At 45.4% G+C, this 27934-nt stretch overlaps 1 protein-coding gene across 1 annotated transcript in view; it reads left to right on the top strand.

Annotated features, from left to right (window-relative positions):
- Positions 1–525: 525 nt before the first annotated feature.
- LOC311141730 (putative E3 ubiquitin-protein ligase HECTD4) overlaps positions 526–27934 on the top strand; it is a 59610-nt gene continuing 32201 nt past the window's right edge. Inside the window, exons 1-33 of the mRNA XM_084177161.1 lie at positions 526–1132; positions 4728–5299; positions 8293–8382; positions 8491–8618; positions 9806–9914; positions 12128–12266; positions 12388–12558; positions 12649–12841; positions 14374–14535; positions 14649–14762; positions 14858–14998; positions 15159–15394; positions 16044–16186; positions 16322–16392; positions 16513–16618; positions 16856–16976; positions 17151–17279; positions 18070–18194; positions 18488–18641; positions 18841–18938; positions 19052–19256; positions 19395–19619; positions 19758–19921; positions 20109–20354; positions 20470–20662; positions 20742–20846; positions 20934–21022; positions 21150–21316; positions 21770–21905; positions 22025–22169; positions 22282–22448; positions 26126–26272; positions 26444–26628. Of these exons, the coding sequence (XP_084033287.1) occupies positions 986–1132; positions 4728–5299; positions 8293–8382; positions 8491–8618; positions 9806–9914; positions 12128–12266; positions 12388–12558; positions 12649–12841; positions 14374–14535; positions 14649–14762; positions 14858–14998; positions 15159–15394; positions 16044–16186; positions 16322–16392; positions 16513–16618; positions 16856–16976; positions 17151–17279; positions 18070–18194; positions 18488–18641; positions 18841–18938; positions 19052–19256; positions 19395–19619; positions 19758–19921; positions 20109–20354; positions 20470–20662; positions 20742–20846; positions 20934–21022; positions 21150–21316; positions 21770–21905; positions 22025–22169; positions 22282–22448; positions 26126–26272; positions 26444–26628 (5323 nt within the window). The 5' untranslated portion in view covers positions 526–985. The remainder of the gene's footprint in view (positions 1133–4727; positions 5300–8292; positions 8383–8490; positions 8619–9805; positions 9915–12127; positions 12267–12387; positions 12559–12648; positions 12842–14373; positions 14536–14648; positions 14763–14857; positions 14999–15158; positions 15395–16043; positions 16187–16321; positions 16393–16512; positions 16619–16855; positions 16977–17150; positions 17280–18069; positions 18195–18487; positions 18642–18840; positions 18939–19051; positions 19257–19394; positions 19620–19757; positions 19922–20108; positions 20355–20469; positions 20663–20741; positions 20847–20933; positions 21023–21149; positions 21317–21769; positions 21906–22024; positions 22170–22281; positions 22449–26125; positions 26273–26443; positions 26629–27934) is intronic.

Here is a 27934-nt window from a genome sequence, read left to right as displayed (position 1 = left end):
GCATTTATTTCAAGTACAGAGGAAAGTCGGGGAGGGGAGGACGGCAGGAAGGGACAGAAGAGAGGAGGCTATTTTAAACAAGATTAAGGGTGGGACACAGCCAGTTGAATAAGACATTAAATGTGATAGGAATGCATCCAACAGGAAAGTGTGATTATTGCCAGGAAACATAGACCGTGGAGCATGTATTGGTACAGTGTGGGCAGTATCAGAGAGAAAGAGAGAGGATGAGATCTAGTATGAGGGAGAAGGGGATACAGGAAATTAGTTTAAAGAGTATATTGAGTAGAACGTCATTAGATATAGTCTCAAATATTTTTATATTTTTTTAAAGAGCAACGGCGCTGGCAGGAAGGATTTAGTTGCTCCCTGTCTCTGGCCCACACTCCAGTACAGTAGGTGGCGGTAATGCACCATAACGTTGGATGCCAACCGCCGATAAACCCCACTGAAGAAGAAGAAGATGTAGGCTACCTACAGTGTATGCTGGGAACTGTTGGCCTAGGAAACATGGCGTCTCAACGACAGCTGTGGTATTTCGAATATCTGTCCGGCCACTAATAAACAGGCGTTGGACCATTAACGGAGCCATTTTTCCTGCTTTCTTATCGTGTTGTGGTTATGCTCTGACTTTGTGTTCAGCAGGAGAAGGCAGTCATTTACGAAACTTTGCTTAAATATTACGGTTAATAGAGTGTCACATCCACTCTGCTCTGTAAAGACGGTACTGTACGGTTGATTGCTAGCCTAGGCTAGATAAAGAACCTGCCCCACACAGTGCAATCAGCTGGCCGACCTATGTTAGCAAGCTAGCCACCTTAGTAAAGCAGTACGAGTGGCATTAGCTAGCTAACGTAGCTGTATCGGACTTCGTTTGAGTTTGCCATCTGACTGACAGCATGTCTGTCGGGTAGTGTTGTCATTTCGGATATTTCATTTGTTTTAATGTTCGACCTCTCTGGCATTTTTCTCGGGGGAGAGAGATATGGGCTCCGGGGCCGTGGATTCGTCCCAGTGGCTGTCAGTGAAGGAAGAGACTATTTTCCTTCACGATGGACTGATTCGGGTCACGGATCTGGCTGAACTGCCCAGTGAAATCGGGGTGTCTGAGCAGGGGGACACTGAGCAGGAGGTGAGTCTACTCTGCATCATCGTTTGCATTTCGAATGTTTTCTTGGCAACAACATAGTGTAGCTAACGTTAGCTAGCTAATCGGCTAACGTTAAGCTAAATAGCCGAAAGCTACCTAGCTAGCTCAATATTTTATTCCATGAATAAAGTCACATTTAACGTTAGCTGTAGAAACCGATTCTATTTTTAGCTAATAATGTTCGTGAGTAAGGTGCCAACGTCGGCTTGACGAGCAGGTCATGACGTTAACAGCAACTATAGCAGGCGTACTATTTAGCCAACGTTAGCAGACAGTCATTTTGAAGAGGTAGTTAGCTATAACAAGGTACGTTATTCCTGTCAATTGAAATTCTTATTGCCAGCTAATACTCAATGTGGTGACAACGTTGTTTCCTTTCCTGATTGATCGGATCTAGCTGCTACAACGTTAGCTATGAATCGCACTGTATAGGCATGATGACTCACGACGTAGCTAGGTAGACTATTATCATGTCCTGGCTTTTAAATCCCCACCCTTTGTGGGGAACCCCGTGTCATTTCTGGCCCAGACATTGGGTGTTCTTGAGTGGTGGCTGGTTATTGTTGTTGTGTTCATCAAATAATGCATTGCATGCTTTACTTCAATTCTTCAAAGCACATTGGCATACAAACTAAACAAATACAATAGGGAAAGTAAATTCGGCATGTTTGCAAGCTCCTCAAACCAGTAAGTAGCCAGGGGGTCGTACAGTTCTGAGTTCAGCACATAGAAGCACAGTATACTTCCTCATTGGTACACTTGACAGTATTTAAATTAACTGCCACAATTCAATGGCAGCCTTTTTTATTTGATCAATATTAATCTGGTGTTGACACCTGTGCAATGCCTTGTGGCCTTTTACTCAACCATAAACACTAAAATATTGACTATTAGGCTAGCTAGCCTATGTGCTTGACTCTTAAAAGGCCCTTTCTGGTCAACTTTGACATTAAGGTTCAGAATGAGTACTGAATTGATGGACGCTTGAATAATCGATCCCATTAGCTGTAGGAATCCATTGACAAGTGTGCTAGGCATATCAGAGACAGACACTAGGGCGGCAGGTAGCCTAGAGGTTAAGCGTGTTGGCCCACTAATTCGAAAGGTTGCTGGTTTGAATCCCTGAGCTGACTAAGTGAAACATCTGTCATTGTGCCCTTGAGCAAGGCACTTAACCCTAACCCTTTTTTTTTATGAATATGGACTTTCTCTAGTTCCTACTACTCATACTGGAATATAATTGTGTTAACAACCAGTAAATGGTGGAATGGGGGGAATAGAGAAGGCGAGAACATGGAAATGGAGGTTTGCGACTGAGGGTGCACAGATGGAGAGTGATGTTGACCTAAACATAGACAAATTAAGGGGACACAGATTGATAGATGGTGAATGAGTGAGAGTCAGACAGATGACATGCTACAGATGGACACTGAGAATGAATCAACTTGAGAGGACTAGACTTTACTGCGTACATCTCCTGCTTGTGAAGTTTTCGTATTTTTCGTAAGGATAGAGCAGCTGGGGATAGAGCAGCTGTGCTAGCTAGCCCTGTGCACCAGGTGCAGTAGTTTGGCATCCTGATTCTACTGCTTCATAGTGGGACAGGCTTTGCTCTGGGTCTGAGAGGTGGAAGTCAAAGCAAAGGCCTTATTGCCCATGTCACTTCTCAAAATAGCCCAGTACCATTGGTTCAATAGCAGTACAGGAAGTGTTGCTTGTCCTTTCTGCAGTGGAAGGATGGATGGCATGTAACCTGAGCATCTGCAGTGTGCCTCTGGTTATTGTACTGTCACCACCATCCACCCTCCCCCTGCTCTCACTAACCTTATTCTTCTTATGTGAGGAGGAGGTAGTGCTGCACTAATTGCTGTATGATGAGGGGTGGTCTGTGGACATTGTCATTTCCCTATCAGAGAGTTGTTGAAACATTAAAACGTGTGGTTTTGTTAAGTCCTCCAGCCTCTCCAAGCAGCTTCCTCTGGTCTTTATGGAGGCCATCTACAGGGGCCATTAGTCCAGTGGGAATGTTTCCCTATGCCTGCCTCTCTATTTTGGGCTAATGTAGCCAAGCTCATGACTGATCAGGTCATCCATCAGCCCATGGGTGCTTAGATGCAGGCTACTTTATAAATGCAGACAGATCATTTGTTCGTTCGACATGGTGGGATATTTTTTGTTGGTAAAATGAATTATGCACGAAATGGCAGTGGAAATGCCTTTATGCGTAGATATTGATATAATAACCATCATATCGAAGTAAACTTGGAGTCACACAATGATATGGTGTGTGGTCCTCCCACTACGACTTGGGAAACCATGCAGTTTATTAGGCTACAGATGAAATAAATTATGTTGAACTTCACATGGTGGTGAAAGTGCACTGTGATGAGCTTGCTTGATGCTTCTTTCCAATCAATATCTAGGGTCTTATTCTGGTGACATGATGATCGATGCTTGACTGCCGTTTGACAAATAAAAATATTCTCGCTCTTATCCATAATAATGTCATCATGTAGACTAGCCTACCTGCACAGCCTCACACACTATATCTGCTAGCGGTTGGCTAGAGCGCACATGCCAAGACCAGAGTAGTCACATTTGGTATTTAACGTAACAGTTTTTGTGACAAATTTATCAGTAGAGTTGAAAACGCGATGGAAACATATTGAAAATTAGAGTTTTATTTGGTAGATAACTTAAGCGGTAAAGAAAATGTTGTGTGCACTACGTCATCAGGCACTGATTGTTATCCGCAACAAGTCCATTTGGTGGAAACACCACTGGTGGAAAAATGTGCATATTTTCTTTATGCAGCTTCTAGAATATTTGCATGAAAATCTTTCGCCAATTGGATGGAAACCTAGCTGTAGAGGAGAATCCTTTCTGCAGATTAAGGTGGAGAGGGTCGGTGCACAATCCCAGTCTCCAATTAAGGGCTCTTACCGTAATGTTAGTTGCATATCTGAAATGGAATAAAAATAAATAAAAAAGTGCCTGCTAAATGGTGTTATGGAGTCTTAGACTACACACTGTAATCGATACCTGGTTGAAACGCTGCCTAAGTGCAGATGATGCACCATTGTCCTTTTTATCTCATCTGAAATAACCCCACAATCTCTCTCTATTTTTCATACCCCTTATTTTTTAAATTATGTAATGCCGTATTTGGCTGTTTCTCTTGGTAAGAACATCTGCAACATGAATAAAATGTAAATGTGAAATTACTGTTGGTTAGAAATAAAACAAGGAGTAGCCTAGGTTATTTCTACACATATTATTTTGATTATTTTATGCATATCATTGGAATCAAAGGGTCTAACCTATTCCTCTCTCATATTCAGTTTAGCTACACATTATCTCATAGTGAAGCAGTGCTCTGTTAATTGGATTTAGAGGTCGCCAGACCCCAGCTAGATGGTGATTTACAGTCAGTGCACTATACTGGATGCCGTCATCACTTTGAGATCTTTACCCATTGTCTCCCCAAGGATTAAACCAACTCCTGTTGTTTACAGATCTTCATGACTATTTTCTGTATCCCTCACATTTTCTCACTCTTCCTCTCTATCTCCTCTAGATTCTCACATTCGAGACGAAGAACCCTGCGGAGCTAGCCGAGCGTCTCCGTGCCGTCTGTGGTAACCAAAGCAATGCGTATGCCCGCCTGTTGGAGTACCGTCTGAATGCGCTGCGGGGCCTGTGGGGGGCTCAGCGTCAGTTGGCCCTGGAGGAGCAGCAGGACCGGGAGGGGGCCGGAGGGGGCGATGAGGAGGCCCTGACCCTGCTAAAACGACAGGGCCTGCTGCAGCAGCCTGAACAGGCTCCTTTCACCTCCCGCGTGGGCCTGCTACTGGTCTTCCCCCTCCTGCAGTCCCAGACACGCAGTGACCCGGCGCTCTGTGGAGTCACGGCGGAGGTGCTGCTGTCTTGCCTGCGTGACTGCCAGCCCCTCAGCCTCAGCAAGGAGCCCGCCGACTGCCTCAACGGCCTAGAAGGGCTGCTCTGCTCCTGGTTGGAGGAGGGGGTCCAGCAGATAGCACAGACCCAGCAGGGACAGGGGCAGCAGGGCCAGGCTCCGACATACATGCTCCACGCACACAGGCAGAGGGAGAACTCCGCCGCTGCCCTGGTAGCTCTCGCCTGTGCCAGGTGAGACCACACCCTTAATATCAATGCACGCTATATATAAAGAGGATAGAATAGTATCCTGGATCACCTGATTCTGCTTAGCGGTCTGGCTCATTTACTCCAGCTTCCTAATATTGGCCAAATGGTGATTAGACAAGCCCTTAAGTGTCATCCCATTTCTGTTTTCACTTTCAGTGACGTAGCTAGCCCCTGTCACTAAATATAAGCATATCTTTCAGTTATTGTGTTTGCCTTGTCAGTGACGCTTGTCGCACTGGGGTCTTGTGTTTGTCACCTAGGTCAGGGGTTTTCAAACTTTTCTTGCCCAGGGACCCCCGCCCAGGCAAACTGGCGACCCAGGGACCCCATCATATGTTAGCAAAAAAATCTAATAATCACTTCTTGTCTTATCTTCAGGTGAATGATAATGGCAAGTAGAAGTAATCAACATTTTAAAATTAATAGATTTGGTAGACAGTTTCATTGTTTTGACCTCCCCACAGTTCATTGGAAGAGGAAGTGTAAACTCTAACATAGTCTAGCTAGAAAGGTATCTTGGCAGTATTGAGAACATTTAGCTGTTGTAAAGCAAATTCTCTGCAATTCTGCTGTTTTTCCATTGAACTGAGAGATAATTTTACATGTTTGAAGCAAATTTCCTGCAATTCTATGCATTTTGCCATGGCTAATGCTGTGTTCCTCTGCTCAAACATTATAACAAAATCAATGGGCATGTGCCCTGATTGCCAGGTTTTTTGAATTTTCTATTCTCCCTGACTGTCTAGCTTTTATTTGATTGTTAGTTCTCAAAGATGGTATTATTAAAAAATATGTAATTCAATATCTTTTCGGCATGCTTTCTATCTGGTTTTGGTTGTTTATTTAAGTTGACACAAACCGGTTTTCTATCCCGAAAATGAACACTATACAGAAAAACCCCTGTTATTAGCTCCAATGACTGTAATTTCCTCCATATTAAAAGGATCGTTTGAGATTTTGTCAATGAAGCCGTTGATCTACTTCCCCAGAGTCTGATGAACCGGAACAGCTAGCATGCACACTGTTCCTGTACACTTCCAGTCATTGCGCTAACGCTATTGGCTTGTGAAACTACCTTTAACTTCCTTCATACTGGACGCAGAGGCATAAACATGGTATCCGCGGACCCCAGTTTGAAAACCCCTGACCTAGGTCACAGAGGAAAGCCCTCTTATCTTTCACCAGTGGCTGCAGCCTGACTTCTGCTGTTGACAACTGAGCTTGACTTGTCAACCAGAACCCTCCGCCCTTTGTGTGCCCTCTGTAGAGGCCGAGAGCCCATTGTGTCAAGAACCATCCAGTTCTGGTGCTCTCTCTTTCACCAACAGTGGTGGGTGGTTAAAGAGCTAGACTATCCTCTGTCTTCCCCCCCTGATGTTTTGGGTGTGCCTTATCACTGCGTTTTTTTAAGGTGCAGAGTAGGTTAACTGTTTCTCGTCAGTGTGATGTCACCAGCTTGTGAGGTGTTTTAGTGTAATGTGGGGAGGGGAATTCTAGTTCCAGGCTGTATCATCTGTTCTTTATTACATGTGGGAACCAGCATGACAGTTACCTAAGCCACACTCACAGGCACAAACACACACAATGTCAATGACAAATGGAATGTCTTTCAAATATATTCTATAAATCCTATGATTCTATGATGACAACACTGAAGCAGAAAGTACACATTATATTATACTGTACTATCCTTGAAGCATGCATATACACACATAAACATGCATACACACACATAAACAACACAATAACTGAGTCTGGTAAGAGTGCTTTAACTTTGCTGCCCCATCACCCTGGAACACTTTTAAATCCTGGATTGGAGGCCTGCTGACCACAGACTGCACATGTTTTTAAACCTGCTCTTTTAAGCTCTCTTATGCTAACTTCCATTCATTGTTGTGTTGTGTCTATTGTGTACCTATATATAAGCTGCTCTCTAGGCCAGGGCTCACTTGGAAAAGAGATGTAAATCTCAATGTCACTTCTCTGGTTAAATAAAGAACACAATAATAGTTGGTCATACATTGTGGTAAGTAAGGTAAATATTGCAGATCAAGAAATGGCTACACAGCTGAAGCATGGAACAACATTCTCTTTTGTGTTAAAGGAAAACTTCACCCAAAAACTATCTTTTGGTATTTGTTTCATTTGTCCATTGTTGATATACACTGAGTGTACAAAATATTAGGAACACCTTCCTAATATTGAATTGCACCCCCCTTTGCTCTCAGACCAGCCTCAATCCGTCGGGGCATGGACTACAAGGTGTCGAAAGCGTTTCACAGGGATGCTGGCCCATGACTCCAATGCTTCCCACCTTTGGGTGGTGGACCATTCTTGATACACAAGGGATACTGTTGAGCTTGAAAAACCCATCAGCGTTGCAGTTCTTGACACAGTCAAACCGGTGCTCCTCGCACCTACTACCATACACCTTTCAAAGGCACTTAAATCTTTTGACTTCCCCATTCACCCTCTGAATGGCACACATACACATTCCATGTCTCAAGGCTTAAAAATCCTTCTTTAACCTGTCTCCTCCCCTTCATATACACTGACTGAAGTGGATGTAACAGGTAACATCAATAAGGGATCATAGCTTTCACCTGGAGTCACCTGGATTCCCCTTCAGTCTATGTCATGGAAAGAGCAGGTGTTCCTAATGTTCTGTACACTGTGTAGTTCCAAAATGTTTTGCATGTCAGCAATCAAGTTTTCAAGATATATATAACTTGATGCAAAATGCGTCATACCGGCTGTATTTCTGTATTTTGAAAGTTATATATCTTAAACTTGATTGCTGACATGCAAAACATTTTGGGACTATATTAACAATGGACTAATGAAACAAATACCAAAAGATAGTTTTTGGGTGGAATTTTTCTTTAACACTACTAGGCCTACCTGAGCCCTTCTCTCAACTGCACTGACTTTTGCTCCCTCCCATTCCATGGTTTAACACGTTTTTGTGTTTCCAGAGGGTCCCTGAAGACCTTCATCCACACCGTTCACCTGCTGCAGAAACAGACCGACCTGGGCCAGCTCCCTGTGGCTGATGTGCTCTACAGGTGAGTCTAGTATCCTCATGCCTCGATGTGCTTGGTGAGACACCCTTGTGTCCCTTCTCTGTGTTGTCTTCATTGTGACCTCTTTCTCTCCTAATCTGTCCCACCCAGACTCCTGGTGCTGGAGGGGGGGCCAGGCTCCCCGTCCTGTCTGCTGGGGGGCAAGCACAGTGTCTCCTGGGGCTTTGAGGACATGCTGCCTACGCCTGACAGCAGCGCTGGAGGGGCAGAGAGCAAAGGTAAACCCCTGTGTGTGTGTGTGTGTGTGTGTGAACAAGAGCTCCATTGGCCTTGGGATAGGGGGCAAACTTCCTTTGAACCGGACCTGGGGTGGTTTTCAACTAAGGTTGCTTTTTTTGCAAGCTCTAAATATATTCCAGTCTAGTTATCGTATTAGTGATTTTTGTGCTGTCAGATAATTTTCACAGTACCATTATAGAGTAATGTGTATGTGAGTGCACTACAAGTGTAATTGTTAGTAGTAGTGTTTTGGTTGTTAAGTGACAACGGCGACCAGGCTAAGTCCTGCTGGCCCTCAATCCTTCCTCTCATTATGATTGTGATTTATTCAGTCACCTCTTTAGATCATTTATATTTGATCCTTTGTCTGGAGCCGCTTAGAACTCCCAACACTGAGCCAGGGGGAGACATGGAGTCATCATTCTCTCATTGGCTGAGGCTTCTGAGGAGGGCATCATGCATTGGTTATAGGGCAGGGTGGTGACTGGCAGAAGTTTGAGGGAGAAAGGGGAAGGGAGGGTCATTGCTTGTTTCCTCCAATCGATGGGCTGACCTTGGAGAGCCCTGTAAGGCGATAGGACCTCAGCAGCTCCCCCTATAGGAGGCCAGTTGAGAGGCAGAGACATGGCAGCTAAAGAATATAGTAGAGCTGGCCGGCCGTGGGCTGGGGGGCGTATCCCTCTCACCTGCCAAGTGCCAACTACAGGCAGGTTCAGCCAATTAGAAATAGTATTTTTTCCCAGCCTTTCTTGTTGATTGGCTGACTAGTCTCCTTTGATTCTGTTTGGCCAATGCTGTGTGTGTGTGTGAGACTACTTACTTGGATTTTTTTTTTTTAGAGAAGTGGTAGTGTCCTGCAAGAACCATATTTACACCTACTATGCTATAAAATGAAGGACAACATTAAACACGAATTGTCAGTACAAAAATTAGGGCTATACTGTCAGACTGTCCCTTCTGTCTGCACCATGATGCCTCACAGTGGGGAGAAGATGTGAGAAAGCATACAGATGGACATATCTTTCAGTCGCTTTATCGCACCCCTTCTCCTGTTGTTATCCCTTCCTCTCTATACTGTCCTTCCTCTCTCCCCTCCATTCCTATGTTTTTTTGCTCCCCCTTCCATTTTTCTCCCCCTCATCTGCTGTTCCTCACTCAGTCTCTTCCTTCCTCCCTGCTGTTGCAGACACAGACCTAGGGCGCTGCCTGGCCACAGATGGGCTCTATCTCTACACCACTAACTCCTTTGGGAGAGGGATCAGCAAGCTGGGCTCCGGTTTGCACGGGACACTGAGGTAACATGACACCCCTGCCTATATCTGCGGGGAGAGGGAGAATGCAGAGAGAAAGAGTGAGAGTGCCTCACTTAAAATAACCTCAAGTCCAATTTTACTTGTCACATGCTTCGGAAACAACCAGGTGTAGACTAACAGTGAAATGCTTACCCAACAATGCAGAGAGAAAAATAATAGAACATATTTTATTTATTTTTATTTTTATTTCACCTTTATTTAACCAGGTAAGCCAGTTAGGAACAAGTTCTCATTTACAACTGCGACCTGGCCAAGATAAAGCAAAGCAGTGCGATAAAAACAACACAGAGTTACATATGGGGTAAAAAACATAAAGTCAAAAATACAACAGAAAATATATATACAGTGTGTGCAAATGTAGCAAGTTATGGAGGTAAGGCAATAAATAGGCTATAGTGCAAAATAATTACAATAGTATTAACACTGGAATGCTAGATGTGCAAGAGATTATGTGCAAATAGAGATACTGGGGTGCAAAAGAGCAAAATAAATAACAATATAGGGATGAGGTAGTTGGGTGGGCTAATTTCAGATGGGCTGTGTACAGGTGCAGTGATCGGTAAGGTGCTCTGACAACTGATGCTTAAAGTTAGTGAGGGAGATAAGAGTCTCCAGCTTCAGAGATTTTTGCAATTCGTTCCAGTCATTGGCAGCAGAGAACTGGAAGGAATGGCGGCCAAAGGAGGTGTTGGCCTTGGGAATGACCAGTGAGATATACCTGCTGGAGCGCAGACTACGGGTGGGTGCTGCTATGGTGACCAATGAGCTAAGATAAGGCGGGGATTTGCCTAGCAGTGATTTATAGATGGCCTGGAGCCAGTGGGTTTGACGATGAACATGTAGTGAGGACCAGCCAACAAGAGCGTACAGGTCACAGTGGTGGGTAGCGTATGGGGCTTTGGAGACAAAACGGATGGCACTGTGATAGACTACATCCAATTTGCTGAGTAGAGTGTTGGAGGCTATTTTGTAAATGACATCGCCGAAGTCAAGGATCGGTAGGATAGTCAGTTTTACGAGGGCATGTTTGGCAGCATGAGTGAAGGAGGCTTTGTTGCGAAATAGGAAGCCGATTCTAGATTTAACTTTGGATTGGAGATTCTTTATGTGAGTCTGGAAGGAGAGTTTACAGTCTAACCAGACACCTAGGTATTTGTAGTTGTCCACATACTCTAGGTCAGACCCGTCAAGAGTGGTGATTCTAGTCGGTTGGGCGGGTGCCAGCAGCGTTCGATTGAAAAGCATGCATTTAGTTTTACTAGTGTTTAAGAGCAGTTGGAGGCTACTGAAGGAGTGTTGTATGGCATTGAAGCTCGTTTGGAGGTTTGTTAACACAGTGTCCAATGAAGGGCCAGATGTATACAAAATGGTGTCGTCTGCGTAGAGGTGGATCTGAGAGTCACCAGCAGCAAGAGCGACATCATTGATATACACGGAGAAAAGTGTCGGCCCAAGAATTGAACCCTGTGGCATATAATAACACGAGGAATAAATACACAATGAGTAACGATAACTTGGCTATATACACGGGGTACCAGTACCGAGTCGATGTGCAGGGGTACACTTCCATTCAGCCACAAGCATTATTGAGGTTGGGCACTGATGTTGGGCGATTAGGCCTGGCTCGCAGTCGGCGTTCCAATTCATCCCAAAGGTGTTCGATTGGGTTGATGTCAGGGCTCTGTGTAGGCCAGTCAAGTTCTTCCCCACCGATCTCGACAAACCATTTTCTGTATGGACCTCGCTTTGTTGCTCCTAGACGTTTCCACTTCACAATAACAGCACTTACAGTTGACTGGGGCAGCTCTAGCAGGGCAGAAATTTGACAAACTTACTTGTTGGAAAGGTGGAATCCTATGACGGTGCCAAGTTGAAAGTCACTGAGCTCTTCAGTAAGGCCATTCTACTGCCACTGTTTGTCTATGGTGATTGCATGGCTGTGTGCTCGATTTTATACATCTGTCAGCAACGGGTGTGGCTGAAATAGCAGAATTTGAAGGGGTGTATATACTGTACATATAAGTAGGGAGCCACGGAGCCTCCTCCTGTCATGTCCTGTTCTAGCTCTCCTGTTCCCTCCTTCTGACCTGAACTTCAAAACCCCTCTGCCCTACTGTATTCCCTCTCTGATTTATTTCACTTTCTGAGCAAAATATCATAGGAAATGAAGATAGTTATTTTGTGTGTTTGTGCAGGGGGTTTGTGTACTGTCGGAATGAGGACTTGGAGCCCGGCTGGGTGGTGTTCAGCAGCGGGCGCCTTCTACATCGCCCCGCCTCCTTTGATGCCAAGCCTCATCAGCTGAGCCAGGTCATCGACCCCTTCACCCTGCAGGTACGGCAGCTGGCACCTAGCAACAGGCTTCATGATATCACTCATGATGACTCAATTACACTGACTCAGGCCAATACTGTATCTCTTCCAAAAGACTGACTGCTCTTTCTACCTGTCTCAGGTGTGCCAGGTTGTGCCCATGCCAGCCCACCACTTCCCCGTGGGCAGCAGCATGACCACGCTGCACCTGTGCTCAGATGGAACCTACCTGTACTGGGTGTGGTCTCCCGCCAGCCTCAACGAGAAGACCCAGAAAGGCCACTCGGTCTTCATGGATGTCTTTCAGCTATCGGTGAGGATGTTTCCCCTTTCAACCATGCTCAACAAGGCTCTTCCCTCCTTCCCATCTCTCACCCCTCTCTCCCTCCTCCCCCTGGTACAGACAGAGACAGGGTTGTGTGTGGCAGATGTCCTGCAGGAGAGGGTGATCCTGATACGGAAGGAGGGCGAGTCTTCCAAGTGTCTGAATGAGCTGCTGCTGAGCCGCATGTCACGCTTCCGCGCCTCCCACTCTGCAACGTTGGCCGCTCTCACCGGCTCTGCCATCACCAACACTGTCAAGGAGGAGCAGTCCGGTAATAACCTCACACTATTTAGATAGATATACAGTGCCTTCAGAAAGTATTCACACCTCTTGACTTTTTCCAAATTTTGTTACAAAGTGGGATTACAATGGATTTAATTGTAATTTTTTGTCAACGATCTACACAAACGTTTGTTAAAAAAATCAAGAAAAAAAAACCTATCTTGATTAGATAAGTATTCAACCCCCTGAGTCAATACATGTTACAATCACCTTTGGCAGTGATTACAGCTGTGAGTCTTTCTGGGTAAGGCTCTAAGATTGTGCAGCATTTGCACAAGCAGTTTTAAGTCAAAACTGTAACTCGGCCACTCAAACATTCACTTTCTTCTTGTTAAGCAACTCCAGTGTAGATTAGGCCTTGTGTTTTAGGTTATTGTCCTTCTGAAAGGGGAATTCATCTCCCAGTTTCTGGTGGAAAGCAGACTGAACCAGGTTTTCTTCTGGATTTCTTCTGTACTTAGCTCCATTCCGGGTTTCTTTTTACCCTGAAAAACTCCCCAGTCCTTAACGAAAGCATACCAATAACATGATTCAGCCATCACTATGCTTGAAAATATGGCGAGTGGTACTTAGTAATCTGTTGTATTGGATTTGCTCCAAACATAACACTTTCTAATCAGGACAAAAAGATAATTGTTTGCCACATTTTTTGCAGTATTACTTTAGTGCCTTGTTGCAAACAGGATGCATGTTGTGGAATATTTTTATTCTGTACAGGCTTCCTTCTTTTCACTCTGTCAGTTAGGTTTGTATTGTGGAGTAACTAGAATGTTGTTGATCCATCCTCAGTTTTCTCCTATCACAGCCATTTAAACTTTGTAACTGTTTTAAAGAAACCATTGGCCTCATGATGAAATCCCTGAGTGGTTTCCTTCCTCTCCGGCAACTGAGTTAGGAAGGACGCCTGTATCTTTGTAGTGACTGGGTGTATTGATACACCATCCAAAGTGTTACTAATAACTTCACCATGCTCAAAAGGATATTCAATGTCTGCTTTTTTGTTGGTGTACTAATCTACCAATAGATGCCCTTCTTTGCGAGGCATTGGAAAACCTCCCTGGTCTTTGTGGTTTAATCTGTGTTTGAAATTCTCTCCTTGACTGAGGGACCTTACATATAATTGTATGTGTGGGGTACAGAGATGAGGTAGTCATTCAAAAATCATGTTAAACACTATTATTAAACAACTTAGTATGTGACTTGTTAAGCAAATCTTTATTCCTAAACTTATTTAGGCTTGCCATAACAAAGGGTTTGAAAACTTACTGACATTTCAGCATTTCATTTGTAATTAAATTCAGGCTGTAACACAACAAAATGTGGAAAAATTCAAGGGGTGTGAATACTTTCTGAAGGCACTAACAAAACAGTTTTTGTTTCACCCTCAGTTAAATGTGTGATATCCAGGCAGTGAAAATTATGATTGAATCTTCATTATCCTCATCACATTGCTCATTGTGCGATTCACACTTCACATCCCTTTGTTGTGTGTTGACTCATGTCTGTGCTCCTCTTCCACAGCAGTAAACACTAGCTGTGGCCTCCCTCTGAAGACTCTTAGAAAGACTCCCATGTATGTGTGTGGGACATCCCTGGTGATGCTGGCATCTCCGCCTGGCGTGTCTGGCAGCTCTGCCACACGTTCCCTGTTTGGAGGCACCAGTGGCTTGTCCTCCCTGAAGAGTAAGAGCAGACATGTTCATCTTCACTGTAAATCTCTCTTGTGTTTTAGGCAAGTCCCCTTTTTACTGTTAGTGGTATATTTGTTGACTGCTTTCCTCTCTTTCTCCGACCAGTCCTCTCCTCCAGTCTGGCATTCAACCTAGTTGATGGTCAGTTCAGCAGCCGGGCAGACCTCATTGATGCACCTGGCAGTTCTCTGGGCAGGGGTGCCCAGGTGGCAGGGCTAGGTAAGCTCCTGTTCAGAAATTACATTTTTAAATATTTTTTTAATAGATAAGTGCAGCGTTCTCAAAGTAGCGCTTATGTGACATTTGTGTTGTAGGAGCCTGCTATGACGCTCTCAACAACTTGATCTGGACCTGCTCCAGTGACTACATGGACCAGTGGTGTAACCCTGGCAACCAGGCCTTCCATCACGTGTGCTATAGGCTTGGCGTCAGTCATGTCATCAAGGAACCCAAAGGTAACCAAAACAGTTTTACTCCTGTTTAGAAAACAACGTTGACCTCAAATAATGTGCTGCAGAATTATAGGCTGAAGAGTGTCTCAACCAGCTTCTTCATTTAAGTCAAATCGTACCGTTAAGAGTTGACTACCCCTCCCTTCCTCGCTCCCTGCTGCAGAGGAGACAGTGGCCACCGGAGAGGTGATAAACCAGCTGCTTCACCATGTGGGTGCCATGTGCATCCACCAGCTCAACCTGCTGGCAGCCAGCAGCAGCAGCTTGCCCCTGGGCACCCTCATGGGCAAGCAGCACCCCATCGAGGCTCGCCACTTCAGCAGCATCTGTGACATCATGGAGAAAGCCATGGTCAACAGGGACACCTGCATCATCCGCTGCATCCTGGTGGTGTTCCAGGTACGGTGGAGCTGGAGAACCAGCCTGCTACTGCAGGGGTATTCAATCGGTATTGAATTTTATGAACATAGCTAGCAACAACAGAATAAACAAAGTATTATTTCTTATTATGTCAACTCCTAATATTGAGCAAATTACACTCATTGGAGCCAATTACACTCACTTGAGTATCTGACATAGGCTTTGAAAAATCACCCACGACTAGGCTACCAGTGCGGCAAATGGCTGGCTGGTTGTAAGCTTTCTTGACTTTTATTTTTGCCAACACATGGCTAACCTTTGTTTAACCAGCTGCTGTTAACGAAAATGTGTTTGGAGTTACCTTTCTAGCTAATAGGCTATGTTAGAGTTTACACTTCCTCTTTCAATTAAAATGTGGGGAGGTCAAAATAATAAATAAAATATTTACCAAATCTATTCATTTGAACATCTTGAATACTTCTCCTTGCCATTATCATTCACTGATGACAAGACGTGATTTTAAAATGTTGATTTGCTAACGTATGATGGGGTCCCTGGGTCGCCGGTTTGCCTGGGAAGGTGTTCCTTGGCCAGTCAAGTTTGAAGACCCCTGTGCTACTGTGATGCTACCTGGAGTCCAACTGATGTATAAATCACTCATTTTTACACATTGGTGTTTGCTGTTCAGGTGGTATTCAGGTTCTTCAACCCTCAGTCACAGCAGAACAGGGAGAGCGTGCGGCGTTCAGGTCTGCTCCTGTGGCAGCTGCTCATGGCTCCTGTGGATCAGATCGGAGCAGAGATCCAGGGAGAAGTGTGCCTGGCTATCAGGTGAACACAACTCAGTACAGCACAAAGCCATAACCATAAACACAGGACACATATAAAGACATTAACTTTGAGACAACTATCTGTCCTGTGATTGACACCTACTGTCATTGTCTATCTATCCTTCCTTCTCTATAGCTCGGGTTTGAATACCTTGTATCAGGGGGAGACTGAACTCAGTAACCTGCTGAAGCTGGTCCTGACAGAAGGTGATAGTTGCAACCTACTCATTGGGTTTTATGCACACTCTTAACACACATTCCAATCATGTTTGTATCTCAAATACCTGGTACACTGGAAGTATTGAAGGAGTTCTATGTGCTCTTTAGGGGAGAGGAACAGTGGTCTGTCTCAGCTCCGCGATGTCATCCTCACCAACCTGGCTGACCAGCTGCAGAAAAATCGATTTGGGAGTGATGAAGATGACCACTACAGGTAGAGTCCAGCTTTTGCAGACATTTGCTCAACACTTTTTGCAATGTCTTGTATTCCTGCTTGAAAAATAACTCTCAATTCCTCCCCTAACCAGAGCTGAATGGTTTCACTGAGTAACCTGATGCCATAAAATGTTCTATCCCATTAAGAATAATGCAGTATGACACTCTCTCTCTGTGTAAGAGGGTTGTTCAGCTGAATCAGTCGGATTATCTCTCTCCTGTGTTTCCCCTTCAGACTAAGTGATGAACTCCTGCACTGCATCCTGAAGACCGTTGTCCGTGAATCCTGCCTCCTTATCACTAAATGTCAGACTGTCGCAAGGGACGACTTCCAGAAGCTTCTCTCCACTGTGCCAGTATGTGTCTCTGTGTCTGTTCAACAACACCAGTATGTGTATTTGTCTCTCTCTGCTCAACTACACCAAGGAGCATCTGTGCCTGGGCTTTGTCTGTTGTCCAATCAGCAGTAGGTTGTGTGTTAGCTGTTGCATACTGACTTGTAGTCCCCCTCCCTCCTTCCCCTCTACCAGGTGGCCTCATCAAGCCTGCGCTACCTCATGGCCGTTCAGAACCACTTGCTTAGCAACACCATTCTGATCCGCCCCGATGACAACGATGACAGTGACAGCTCCCTACAAGAGGAAACAATGAAGGTACAGGTAAACACCCCTTTTGAATACCCCTACTGCTGTCTGTCCATGTGGAGTCTCTCTCTCTCTCTGTGTCTCTCTCTCTCTGTGTGTCTCTCTCTCTCTCTGTGTCTCTCTCGCTCTCTCTCTCTGTGTCTCTCTCGCTCTCTCTCTCTGTGTCTCTCTCGCTCTCTCTCTCTGTGTCTCTCTCGCTCTCTCTCTCTCTGTGTCTCTCTCGCTCTCTCTCTCTGTGTCTCTCTCGCTCTCTCTCTCTGTGTCTCTCTCGCTCTCTCTCTCTGTGTCTCTCTCTCTCTCTGTGTCTCTCTCTCTCTCCTTGTGTCTCTCTCTCTCTCTCTGTGTGTGTCTCTCTCTCTCTCTCTCTCTCTCTCTCTCTCTCTCTCTCTCTCTCTCTGTGTGTGTCTCTCTCTCTCTCTCTCTCTCTCTCTCTCTCTCTCTCTCTCTCTCTCTCTCTCTCTCTCTCTCTCTCTCTCTCTCTCTCTCTCTCTCTCTCTCTCTGTGTCTCTCTCTGTATCTGTATCTCTCTCTCTCTCTTTCTCTCTCTGTCTCTGGGGCCTGAATTGCTGCAGCAATAGAGCAAGGATATTCAATCGTGACAGCATAGCCACCGCATTTAGCATGTTCAACAATAAGCCCTTTTTTATTACAAACACCTAAACTTATTTTTGTTTAACCTTTGTTATAGTGTTGATTTGTAAACAAGTTCAGAAGTTATGTATTAATGACGTGTGGTCGTTTTCCTGTTAGAAACAAGTAGGCACTGTTACGGAAGCGTTGCCTTTTCTCTGTGTGTGGTTCCCAGGAGTTGCAGACCAGCATCCTGTCGCTGGCCACCAAGATCCTGATGGGGTGTGACGAGGTGCTGGAGACCCTGCAGCAGGTGACCGCCGCCCTCATCAACAGTGACATCACCGACCGAGAGACCAGGTGACCCTCACCCCTCTACCTCTGCTTTTCCTGTTACCTGTCAACCTGTCATTTTACCCCTTGTCTGCCTACCCCTAACTCTCTTGACCTTTTGCCTGTGTATCTGCATGTTCCCCTTGTATGCATATGAATCCCTTTCTATGCATTTCCCTTTCTGTCTGCCTCTCTCTTCTACATACCTCTCATCCCACTTTTCTCTCTCATCCTCGTTCCTCCGATTCGTCTCTCATCCTCATCCCTCCTCTTCCTGTCTCCTCTTCTCTCCCCTCTTCCTCGCTCCTCCCGGTCCGCAGGCTGAAGGGCTTGGAGCAGATTACCAAGGCTACCATGCTGGGGCACCTGCTGCCAGTGCTGCTCACCTCTCTGATGCACCCCAACCTGCAGACACTCAATTTGGCTGACGCTCTCATGCCCCAACTAGTGCAGCTAGTCCTCTACACCAGCCAGGTGGGGGCACTCAAGCAAACGGACCCGTCTAACCTCAATGTAGATATTCTTCTCTAGATTAGAAGTTCTGTCTGTCATCTCTGGTTTCTGTGGTGGAAGATGGGTAGACGTGTGATGATTGTTAATTGAATGTTGATGATAGTTGGGAAGGAGAATTAGTATATATTTATAATATGGGTTTCTCCTGGTCATTTCCCAGACTGCTCTGCTGCTGAAGACCCAGTCTCCTCTCTTAACTGACAGCACTCCACTGGTAGGAGGGCCGCTGGGCCAAAAGATGCCTGCTGCTGATGACCGGTAAGTGTACACACGGTCCTCTGTAGGCAAGATTTATCAGGATCATAAGCCTGGTTTTCCAAGTGTGTTTGTGTATCTCTGTCCCTGATGACTGTTCCTCTGTCCTGCTCCAGCTTTAGAATCCTAGATGAGCGGGAGGAGCCAGGCTTCCTGACAGGCCTGAAGATCCCTGCCCCGTGGGCTGCTGGGAAGACGGTGGAGACGGTCCACCCGGTGCGAGACAACTATAAGTTCAAAGAGACGGTACACATCCCAGGAGCACGCTGCCTCTACCTGCGCTTCGACTCCCGCTGCTCCTCACAGTACGACTACGACAAGGTGACCAATCCCTGCACCTCTACACCCCACATCACATTTCCATATTAAAGCTGTGGCATAACATGACTAATCTAGTTTGTCATTGCAAAGCTCTATGAGGAAGAGTATTTACTTGGTCTTTTCTCTCTGGTTTTCCAGTTGGTGATGTATGCCGGGCCTAACACTAACAGTCGCAAGGTGACTGAGTATGGAGGCAACACTCTGGGTTATGGCAGTCGCAGTGTACTGGGGACAGGTTGGCCCAAAGACCTGGTCAAGGTGGAGGGAGACACAGTGACGTTTTCCTTTGAGATGAGGAGTGGGCGCGAGCACAACACCCCAGACAAAGCCATGTGGGGGTTCTCCTGCACTGTCCGAGCCCAGGTACACATAGCTGTGGAGTTAGATCACTGCACTGTTGTAAATACAGCATGAGTTCTGGCATGTTGCTGCCATGTTTGACATACACAACCAGACATTGTTACATTGTTACATAGATCTGTCTCTGTTTTCCCGCTACAGGAGTCATCAGAGGATGTCTCTGGGGGTCTCCCCTTCCTGGCAGACCTGGCGTTGGGTCTGTCTGTACTAGCCTGCTCCATGCTCCGCATCCTTTACAACGGACCTGAAGTAACACGAGAGGAGGACGCCTGCCATGACCTGCTCTGCTCCAAGCTGCTCCAAAGGTGACACAGCATAAATGGAGAATGATACAGAGCACACACTATAGATAGCACAAATGCACTGCAGTGTAGCAGCACAGTCATATACAGCTATAACCAACTTAATAAGTTGGTAAAATAACACAGGTGACACAGTGGCAGAGAGTGGGTACCAGGACAGCAGAGACTAACTGCTGTCTATTTCCTTCAGGTGCCAATGGCAGGTGGAGGCTAATGGTGCCATCTCTCCAGCCCTAACCCCCAGCCCCTCGCCCCTACCCCTCACCATCGAGGAGGACCGGGAGTTCACCTACCCCTCTGACGTGCTCATCCCTCACCCGGGCCTCATGCCTGGGGCCTACTTTGACCTGCCCCGCATCCGCCTGCCTCCAGGCATCATGAGCCGGCTAAGAGAGGTGTCCGGCAGGGCGCGGCCACAGTTCCGTCCCAGCATCAAGTAAGAAGGGGTGATGATATATACGGCAGGAATGCACAACTGCCATTCTAATTCTATTTTAACCAGTCATTACTGCCTATCCTCACCCACTTTCTCTCTGACTTGCCCTTGTCAGGGAGGTGATCAGGCCAGACGTTATGGAGGAGGTCATAGTGTCCTGTGTGATAAAGCACCTGACGCTGGTGGATGCTCTCCAGTCACTTGTCAACTTCCAGTACCGTGAGGAGCACGCTGAGGAGTACGACCTGCTCTGTAAGATCATGGCCGAGACTTTCAAGAAGATCAACGCCATGGAGCGCCAGCTGCAGGTACATAAGTGGCTAGTATAGCCTGCTTTTCCCTCTCAAAGTGTGTATGTGTATAACCTTGTCTGTTGCCCTCCCTCAGAGTGTAGCAGAGCTGGAGCAGAAGTGGCAGAATGAGGTGGAGGAAGCTCAGCAGGGAAAGCTGGAGAACAATGCTCCTTTCTTCCATGACTATCACTTCTTTGAGGTACGCATCCCTTTACCTCTAATTCTCCACAGATTCTCATAAAGTTGTGCACTGTTCAGCAAATATCATTTGTTTTTGTTTCTCCAGAACAAAATGAAGGAACTTGAATTGCTTTGTTCACTGAAGGAGGTCCCACTGGACTGGAGTGATTTGGAAAACGTTGTCCTCACACTGAGGTAAGACATTGGAGAAGAGCGAAGTGACGATACAGATGTTAGACTGCTGAGGTAACATCTACATTGCTTAGATGACATATCTTCCTCCAATGTTGTCTTCTGGTTTATCATCTGCATTTGTCCACAGGGAGAAGTTCTTCCAGGAGGTGAACTCCATCCACCTGAAGAGTGCTGTGCCGCTGGCCAAAACCAAAGCCCTGGTGAAGAGCCTGATGAACCGCACAGAGCTGCTGCTTCACGTCACCATCGCTCCTCACTGCAGGAGCCTGACCACCACGCCTGCTGGCACGCCAGGTACCCCTCAGCTTACACCTCCTTACATTACACCTCCACATCCTACACCCCCTAGCCTACACCTCCACAGCCTACACCCCCTAGCCTACACCTCCACAGCCTGCACCCCCTAGCCTACACCTCCACAGCCTACAACTCCCTAGCCTACACCTCCACAGCCTACACCCCCTAGCCTACACCTCCACAGCCTGCACCCCCTAGCCTACACCTCCACAGCCTGCACCCCCTAGCCTACACCTCCACAGCCTACACCCCCTAGCCTACACCTCCACAGCCTGCACCCCCTAGCCTACACCTCCACAGCCTGCACCCCCTAGCCTACACCTCCACAGCCTACAACTCCCTAGCTTACACCTGCTTCTCTATAGCCCTCTCCTGATTTACTTTGACTGCCTGCATGTAGTATGATAAAATAGAGGTAACCGATTCTGGTTTTTTGTTGTTGTGTGGCAGCTTGTAAGTCTGTGTCAGACACTAAGACGGTAGTCCCCGGGGTGAAGCAGCCAGTCTTCCTGCGCAGCATGTCTGCACCCTCTGACCTGGAGATGATCACCAACCAGGACCTGGAGTTCCCTCACAGCAGCCAAAGGTTCATTGTCCACTGAAATCTCTTTGATACAGAGAAAGTGGATTACAAGCATAACTACACTAAGTTGATGATGAATGGAGAGAGTACTCACCCCTCTACTTTGTTCTCCTCTACTATAGGAGGCGACACCACCCCACCAGTCACCGCAGCAGCTCCTTCACACTGCTGCAGTCTCTAGCCATGGAGGACAGCCGGGACAAGCCAACGTACAGTGTGCTGCTGGGACAGCTCTTTGCGTTCATAGGGACCATGCCCGACCAGTCTGTAAGTCCAGTCCTCCGCCACAGTCACTGCACATTGAATTCTGTGTTTTTGGTGCCAAACAATTAGAGAAGTTGAGTCTATTCATATTTTACCCTAGTTCTGCCTCCTACAGGTGTCCAGCAGCAGTTTCCTGTCTGCGGCTCAGACACGGTGGAGGCGGGGCAGCACGAGGAAACAGGCCCTGGTTCACATGAGGGAGCTGCTCACTGCTGCAGTCAGGGTGGGCGGGGTCACTCACCTGGTGGGCCCTGTTACCATGGTGCTGCAGGGAGGGCCCAGGTAAGGGATGGACACAAAGTTTCCTTTCACAATATAACAATGCAATTGAATTATATTTAACACTAAACAATAACTTGACAGATATGAATGAATATATATATATATACATTAAAGATGGAAAAGGAATCAAACGTTATGTTTTTCACCCACAACCCCCCCCCCACAACAACTATTACAACAACAAAAAAGGAAAAACTAAACACAAAACAAAAGACCCTACCCCTACCAGTCATTTATGTATGTATGTAGTCTATCAAGTCATTTGCATATTGTATTCTCTTTTTATCTTTACATTTTACATTTTAGTCATTTAGCAGACGCTCTTATCCAGAGTGCAAAAATGTTCATACATTTGATCTCTGAGAGAAAATGTCCTCAGATGTCAGAAAAGCTATCGAATATACCATTAATTTTATAAGGCAATCTTTCATACGAAGTTTTTGCCAGGGCTATGTACCATTCCTTATATAAGGGAGGGTCCTTCTCCCTCCGGTGTCTCAAAATGACTATTTTGGCTGTGGTTAAAGCAACTGTTAGCCAGTTTAAACATGAGCTTCTCAGTCTATCAAAATCCTTAGTGATATTCAGTAATAGCAAAGCAGGTATTGTGGTACTCTGAGTATCCCCAATCTTTTCCATTACCCTCTTTGCAGATCTTCTCCAAGTCATTAAGGTTTCAAGGCTGACGTTTGGCAACTCGAACCTTCAGCTCCCTCCACAGATTTTCTATGGGATTAAGGTCTGGAGACTGGCTAGGCCAATGTGCTTCTTCTTGAGCCACTCCTTTGTTGCCTTGGCCGTGTGTTTTGGGTCATTGTCATGCTGGAATACCCATCCACGACCCATTTTCAATGCCCTGGCTGAGGGAAGGAGGTTCTCACCCAAGATTTGACGGTACATGGCACCGTCCATCGTCCCTTTGATGCGGTGAAGTTGTCTTGTCCCCTTAGCAGAAAAAAAACCCCAAAGCATAATGTTTCCACCTCCATGTTTGACGTGGGGATGGTGTTCTTGGGGTCATAGGCAGCATTCCTCCTCCTCCAAACACGGCGAGTTGAGTTGATGCCAAAGAGCTCGATTTTGGTCTCATCTGACCACAACACTTTCACCCAGTTCTCCTCTGAATCATTCAGATGTTCATTGGCAAACTTCAGACGGGCCTGTATATGTGCTTTCTTGAGCAGGGAGACCTTGCTGGCGCTGCAGGATTTCAGTCCTTCACGGCGTAGTGTGTTACCAATTGTTTTCTTGGTGACTATGGTTCCAGCTGCCTTGAGATCATTGACAAGATCCTCCCGTGTAGTTATGGGCTGATTCCTCACCGTTCTCATGATCATTGCAACTCCACGAGGTGAGATCTTGCATGGAGCCCCACGCCGAGGGAGATTGAAATTTTGTGTTTCTTCCATTTGTGAATAATCGCACCAACTGTTGTCACCTTCTAACCAAGCTGCTTGGCGATGGTCTTGTAGCCCATTCCAGCCTTGTGTAGGTCTACAATCTTGTCCCTGACATCCTTGGAGAGCTCTTTGGTCTTGGCCATGTTGAAGAGTTTGGAATCTGATTGATTGATTGCTTCTGTGGACAGGTGTCTTTTATACAGGTAACAAGCTGAGATTAGGAGCACTCCCTAATCTCAGCTCATTACCTGTATAAAAGACACCTGGGAGCCAGAAATCTTTCTGGTTGAGAGGGGGTCAAATACTTATTTCCCTCATTAAAATGCAAATCAATTTATAACATTTTTGACATGCGTTTTTCTGGATTTTTTGGTTGTTATTCTGTCTCTCACTGTTCAAATAAACCTACCATTAAAATTATAGACTGATCATTTCTTTGTCAGTGGGCAAACGTACAAAATCAGCAGGGGATCAAATACTTTTTCTCTCTCACTGTATATACACATACATACATACATACAGTGCATTCGGAAAGTATTCAGACCCCTTGACTTTTTCCCCATTTTGTTACGTTACAGCCTTATTCTTCATTGGATTAAATAAATAATTTTACTAATCAATCTACACACAATACCCCATAATTACAAAGTGATAAACGGTTTGTATAAAGTTTGAAAATGTATAAAAAATTATAACCATAAATACCTTATTTATAAACATATTCTGACCCTTTGCTATGAGACTCGGAATTGAGCTCCGGTGCATCCTGTTAACATTGATTATCCTTGATGTTTCTACAACTTGATTGGATTCCACCTGTGGTAAATTCAATTGATTGGACATGATTTGGAAAGGCACACACCTGTCTGCGAAAGTATTCACCCCCCCCCCCCCCCTTTGGCATTTTTCCTATTTTGTTGCCTTACATCTTGGAATTAAAATTGATTTTTTAGGGGTTTGTATCATTTGATTTACACAACATACCTACCACTTTGAAGATGCATAATATTTTTTCTTGTAAAACAAACAAGAAATAAGACAAAAAAAACAGAAAACCCTTCCCCAACATCTTAGACTCTAAAGAATGCATTAGAATCAGATTGGACCGGGCTTGTCTCATATGGAGGAGCATCTGTTGTACTATTTTGTTCCATTCCTCCTCTCCAAATTTTACCTCCAAGTCTTTTTCCCTATACGGTTGATATAGACACCCAATGTTCTTAATCCCCTTTCTATACCAATCTTTCCAGGAAACCATGTGCCCTCCTATTTTCAATTTAGGGTTATTCCATAATGAAGCAGAGATTGTCAAGAAAGGTGAAGATTTCTTTCTCTTACGAATATGACTCCATATATTTTTTGTATGGGACATTCTGCAGTCCCACCTTTTGTTCACTCATATAATCTGATGTTCCAAATGGGGCATTAAATTCTTCCATGTCCACCCAAATTGGCCTATTAGAGTTCTCAATAAAGAGAGTCTATATGGGCAGTTATAAAGGCTTCTTGATATATCTTCATGTTAGGGAGCTTTATTCCTCACTTCTCAGTCTTTGCCTGTAATCTCGCTAGATTCATCCTGGCCGTTTTACCGGCCCAAATAAACGGAGTAATCATTTTGCCTATGGTACAGACAGGTATGGACAGTGGTAACATGCTGATGACGTAATTCAGTTTAAGAGCCATGAGATTTGTATCTTATCCCAGTTCTTAAACTGGAGTTGAATTTTGTTCAATACTGGGTCAAGGTTTTCAGAAATCATGTTTTCTAGACCAGGATTTAAAGCGATCCCCAGGTACTTCAAGTTTTTAGGGACCCATTGAAACCTCCAGTTGAGGAAGTCATTTCTCAGACAATGTTTTGATAGGGGCATTACCTCGGTATAGATATCTCTGAAAATGCATTTACTAGGTCCAGTAAAGGCGATATGGAGAGTTGGGGGTCTGACATTAATAGTAATATGTTGTCTGCATAAAGCAGTAGTTTATTCTCCCAACCTCCCATAGTAACCCCTTTTATTGACTGATGCAGCTTAATGGCTTCGGCTAATGGTTCTAGTGCTATAATAAATGGAGGTGAGAGACTGTTACCTTCGTGCCTCGCCCTACTGTAAATGGAGATTATTGTAATCTGTTAGTGACTACTATGAATTTGGGGTTGTTGTACATACGTTTAAAAATATTCTGAGAGCCCTGTCCAAATCCAAATGTATTTAGTGTATAATGCAGGAGAAATTACATTTTATAAATGTATGTGTATCTGTGTCCTCTGTGCAGGATTGAGGAGCTGACCTGTGGGGGAATGGTGGAGAAGGTGCAGGAGGCCTTTGGGGAGACCATGACGTCTGTAGTGTCACTATGTGCCCGCTTCCCCATCGCTTGTTCTAACAGTATTGGCATGCTCTGCACCATCCCCTATACTAGGCAAGACAATTATTCTCTATCTTCTGAAATCCTCATGATACTCTTAGATAACTGCTTTGTTTGTTATCAGGAACAAACGACTCACCTCATTCTCCTGGCACACAAAAATGCCTGACTTCCCAGAATTGCCATCCTCTAAACCCCCACACGTCTGCCCATGTGTTCCTGTAGGAGTGAGGAGCAGTGCCTGGTGCGCAGTGGTCTGGTCCAGCTGATGGACCGCCTGTGCAGCCTGAGTGGCCAGAGGGACTGCAGCTCCAATGAGAAGCAGACCAAGAAGCAGAAGGTGGCCACCATGGCCTGGGCTGCCTTCCAGGTGCTTGCCAACCGCTGCATCGAGTGGGAGAAGGTGGAAGGTATGCAAGATAAGTTATTCCCCCCAAAAAAATGAGAATAATTTTCAGTCAGACGTTTCAAATGTCTTGATACTGCGCTGTGCCTTTTACAGTTGAAGTCGGAAGTTTACAACCACTCCACAAATTTCTTGTTAACAAACTAGTTTTGGCAAGTCGGTTAGGACATCTACTTTGTGCATGACACAAGTAATCTTTCCAACAATTGTTTACAGACAGATTATTTCACTTATAATTCACTGTATCAGAATTCTGTGGGTCAGAAGTTTACATACACTAAGTTGACTGTGCCTTTAAACAGCTTGGAAATCTCCAGAAAATGGCTTTAGAAGCTTCTGATAGGCTAATTGACATCATTTGAGTCAATTGGAGGTGTACCTGTGGATGTATTTCAAGGCCTACCTTCAAAGTCAGTGCCTCTTTGCTTGACATCATGGGATAATCAAAAGAAATCAGCCAAGACTTCAGAATTTTTTTTTAGACCTCTGGGTCATCCTTGGGAGCAATTTCTAAACGCCTGAAGGTACCACGTTCATCTGTACAAACAATAGTACGCAAGTATAAACACCATGGGACCACGCAGCCGTCATAGCGCTCAGGAAGGAGACGCGTTCTGTCTCCTAGAGATGAACGTACTGCGAAAAGTGCAAATCAATCTCAGAACAACAGCAAAGGACCTTGTGAAGATGCTGGAGGAAACCGGTACAAAAGTATCTATATCCACAGTAAAACGAGTCCTGTATCGACATAACCTGAAAGGCTGCTCAGCAAGGAAGAAGCCACTGCTCCAAAACCGCCATAAAAAAGCCAGACTACGGTTTGCAACTGCACATGGGGACAAAGATCGTACTTTTTGGAGAAATGTCCTCTGGTCTGATGAAACAAAAATGGAACTGTTTGGCCATAATGAACATTGTTATGTTTGGAGTAAAAATGGTGAGGCTTGCAAGCCGAAGAACACCATCCCAACCGTGAAGCACTGGGGTGGCAGCATCATGCTGTGGGGGTGCTTTGCGGCAGGAGGGACTGGTGCACTTCACAAAATAGATGGCATCATGAGGAAGGAAAATTATGTGGATATATTGAAGCAACATCTCAAGACATCAGTCAGGAAGTTAAAGCTTGGTCGCAAATGGGTCTTCCAAATGGACAATGACCCCAAGCATACTTCCAAAGTTGTGGCAAAATGGCTTAAGGACAACAAAGTCAAGGTATTGGAGTGGCCATCACAAAGCCCTGACCTCAATCCTATAGAACATTTGTGGGCAGAACTGAAAAAGCATGTGCAAGCAAGGAGGCCTACAAACCT

The sequence above is a fragment of the Coregonus lavaretus genome (assembly GCF_964263955.1).
Source record: "Coregonus lavaretus genome assembly, chromosome: 14".
Taxonomy (NCBI): Eukaryota; Metazoa; Chordata; class Actinopteri; order Salmoniformes; family Salmonidae; genus Coregonus; species Coregonus lavaretus.
The sequence above is the reverse complement of the archived record's forward strand: the minus strand, read 5'-3'. Positions and strand labels throughout refer to the sequence as shown.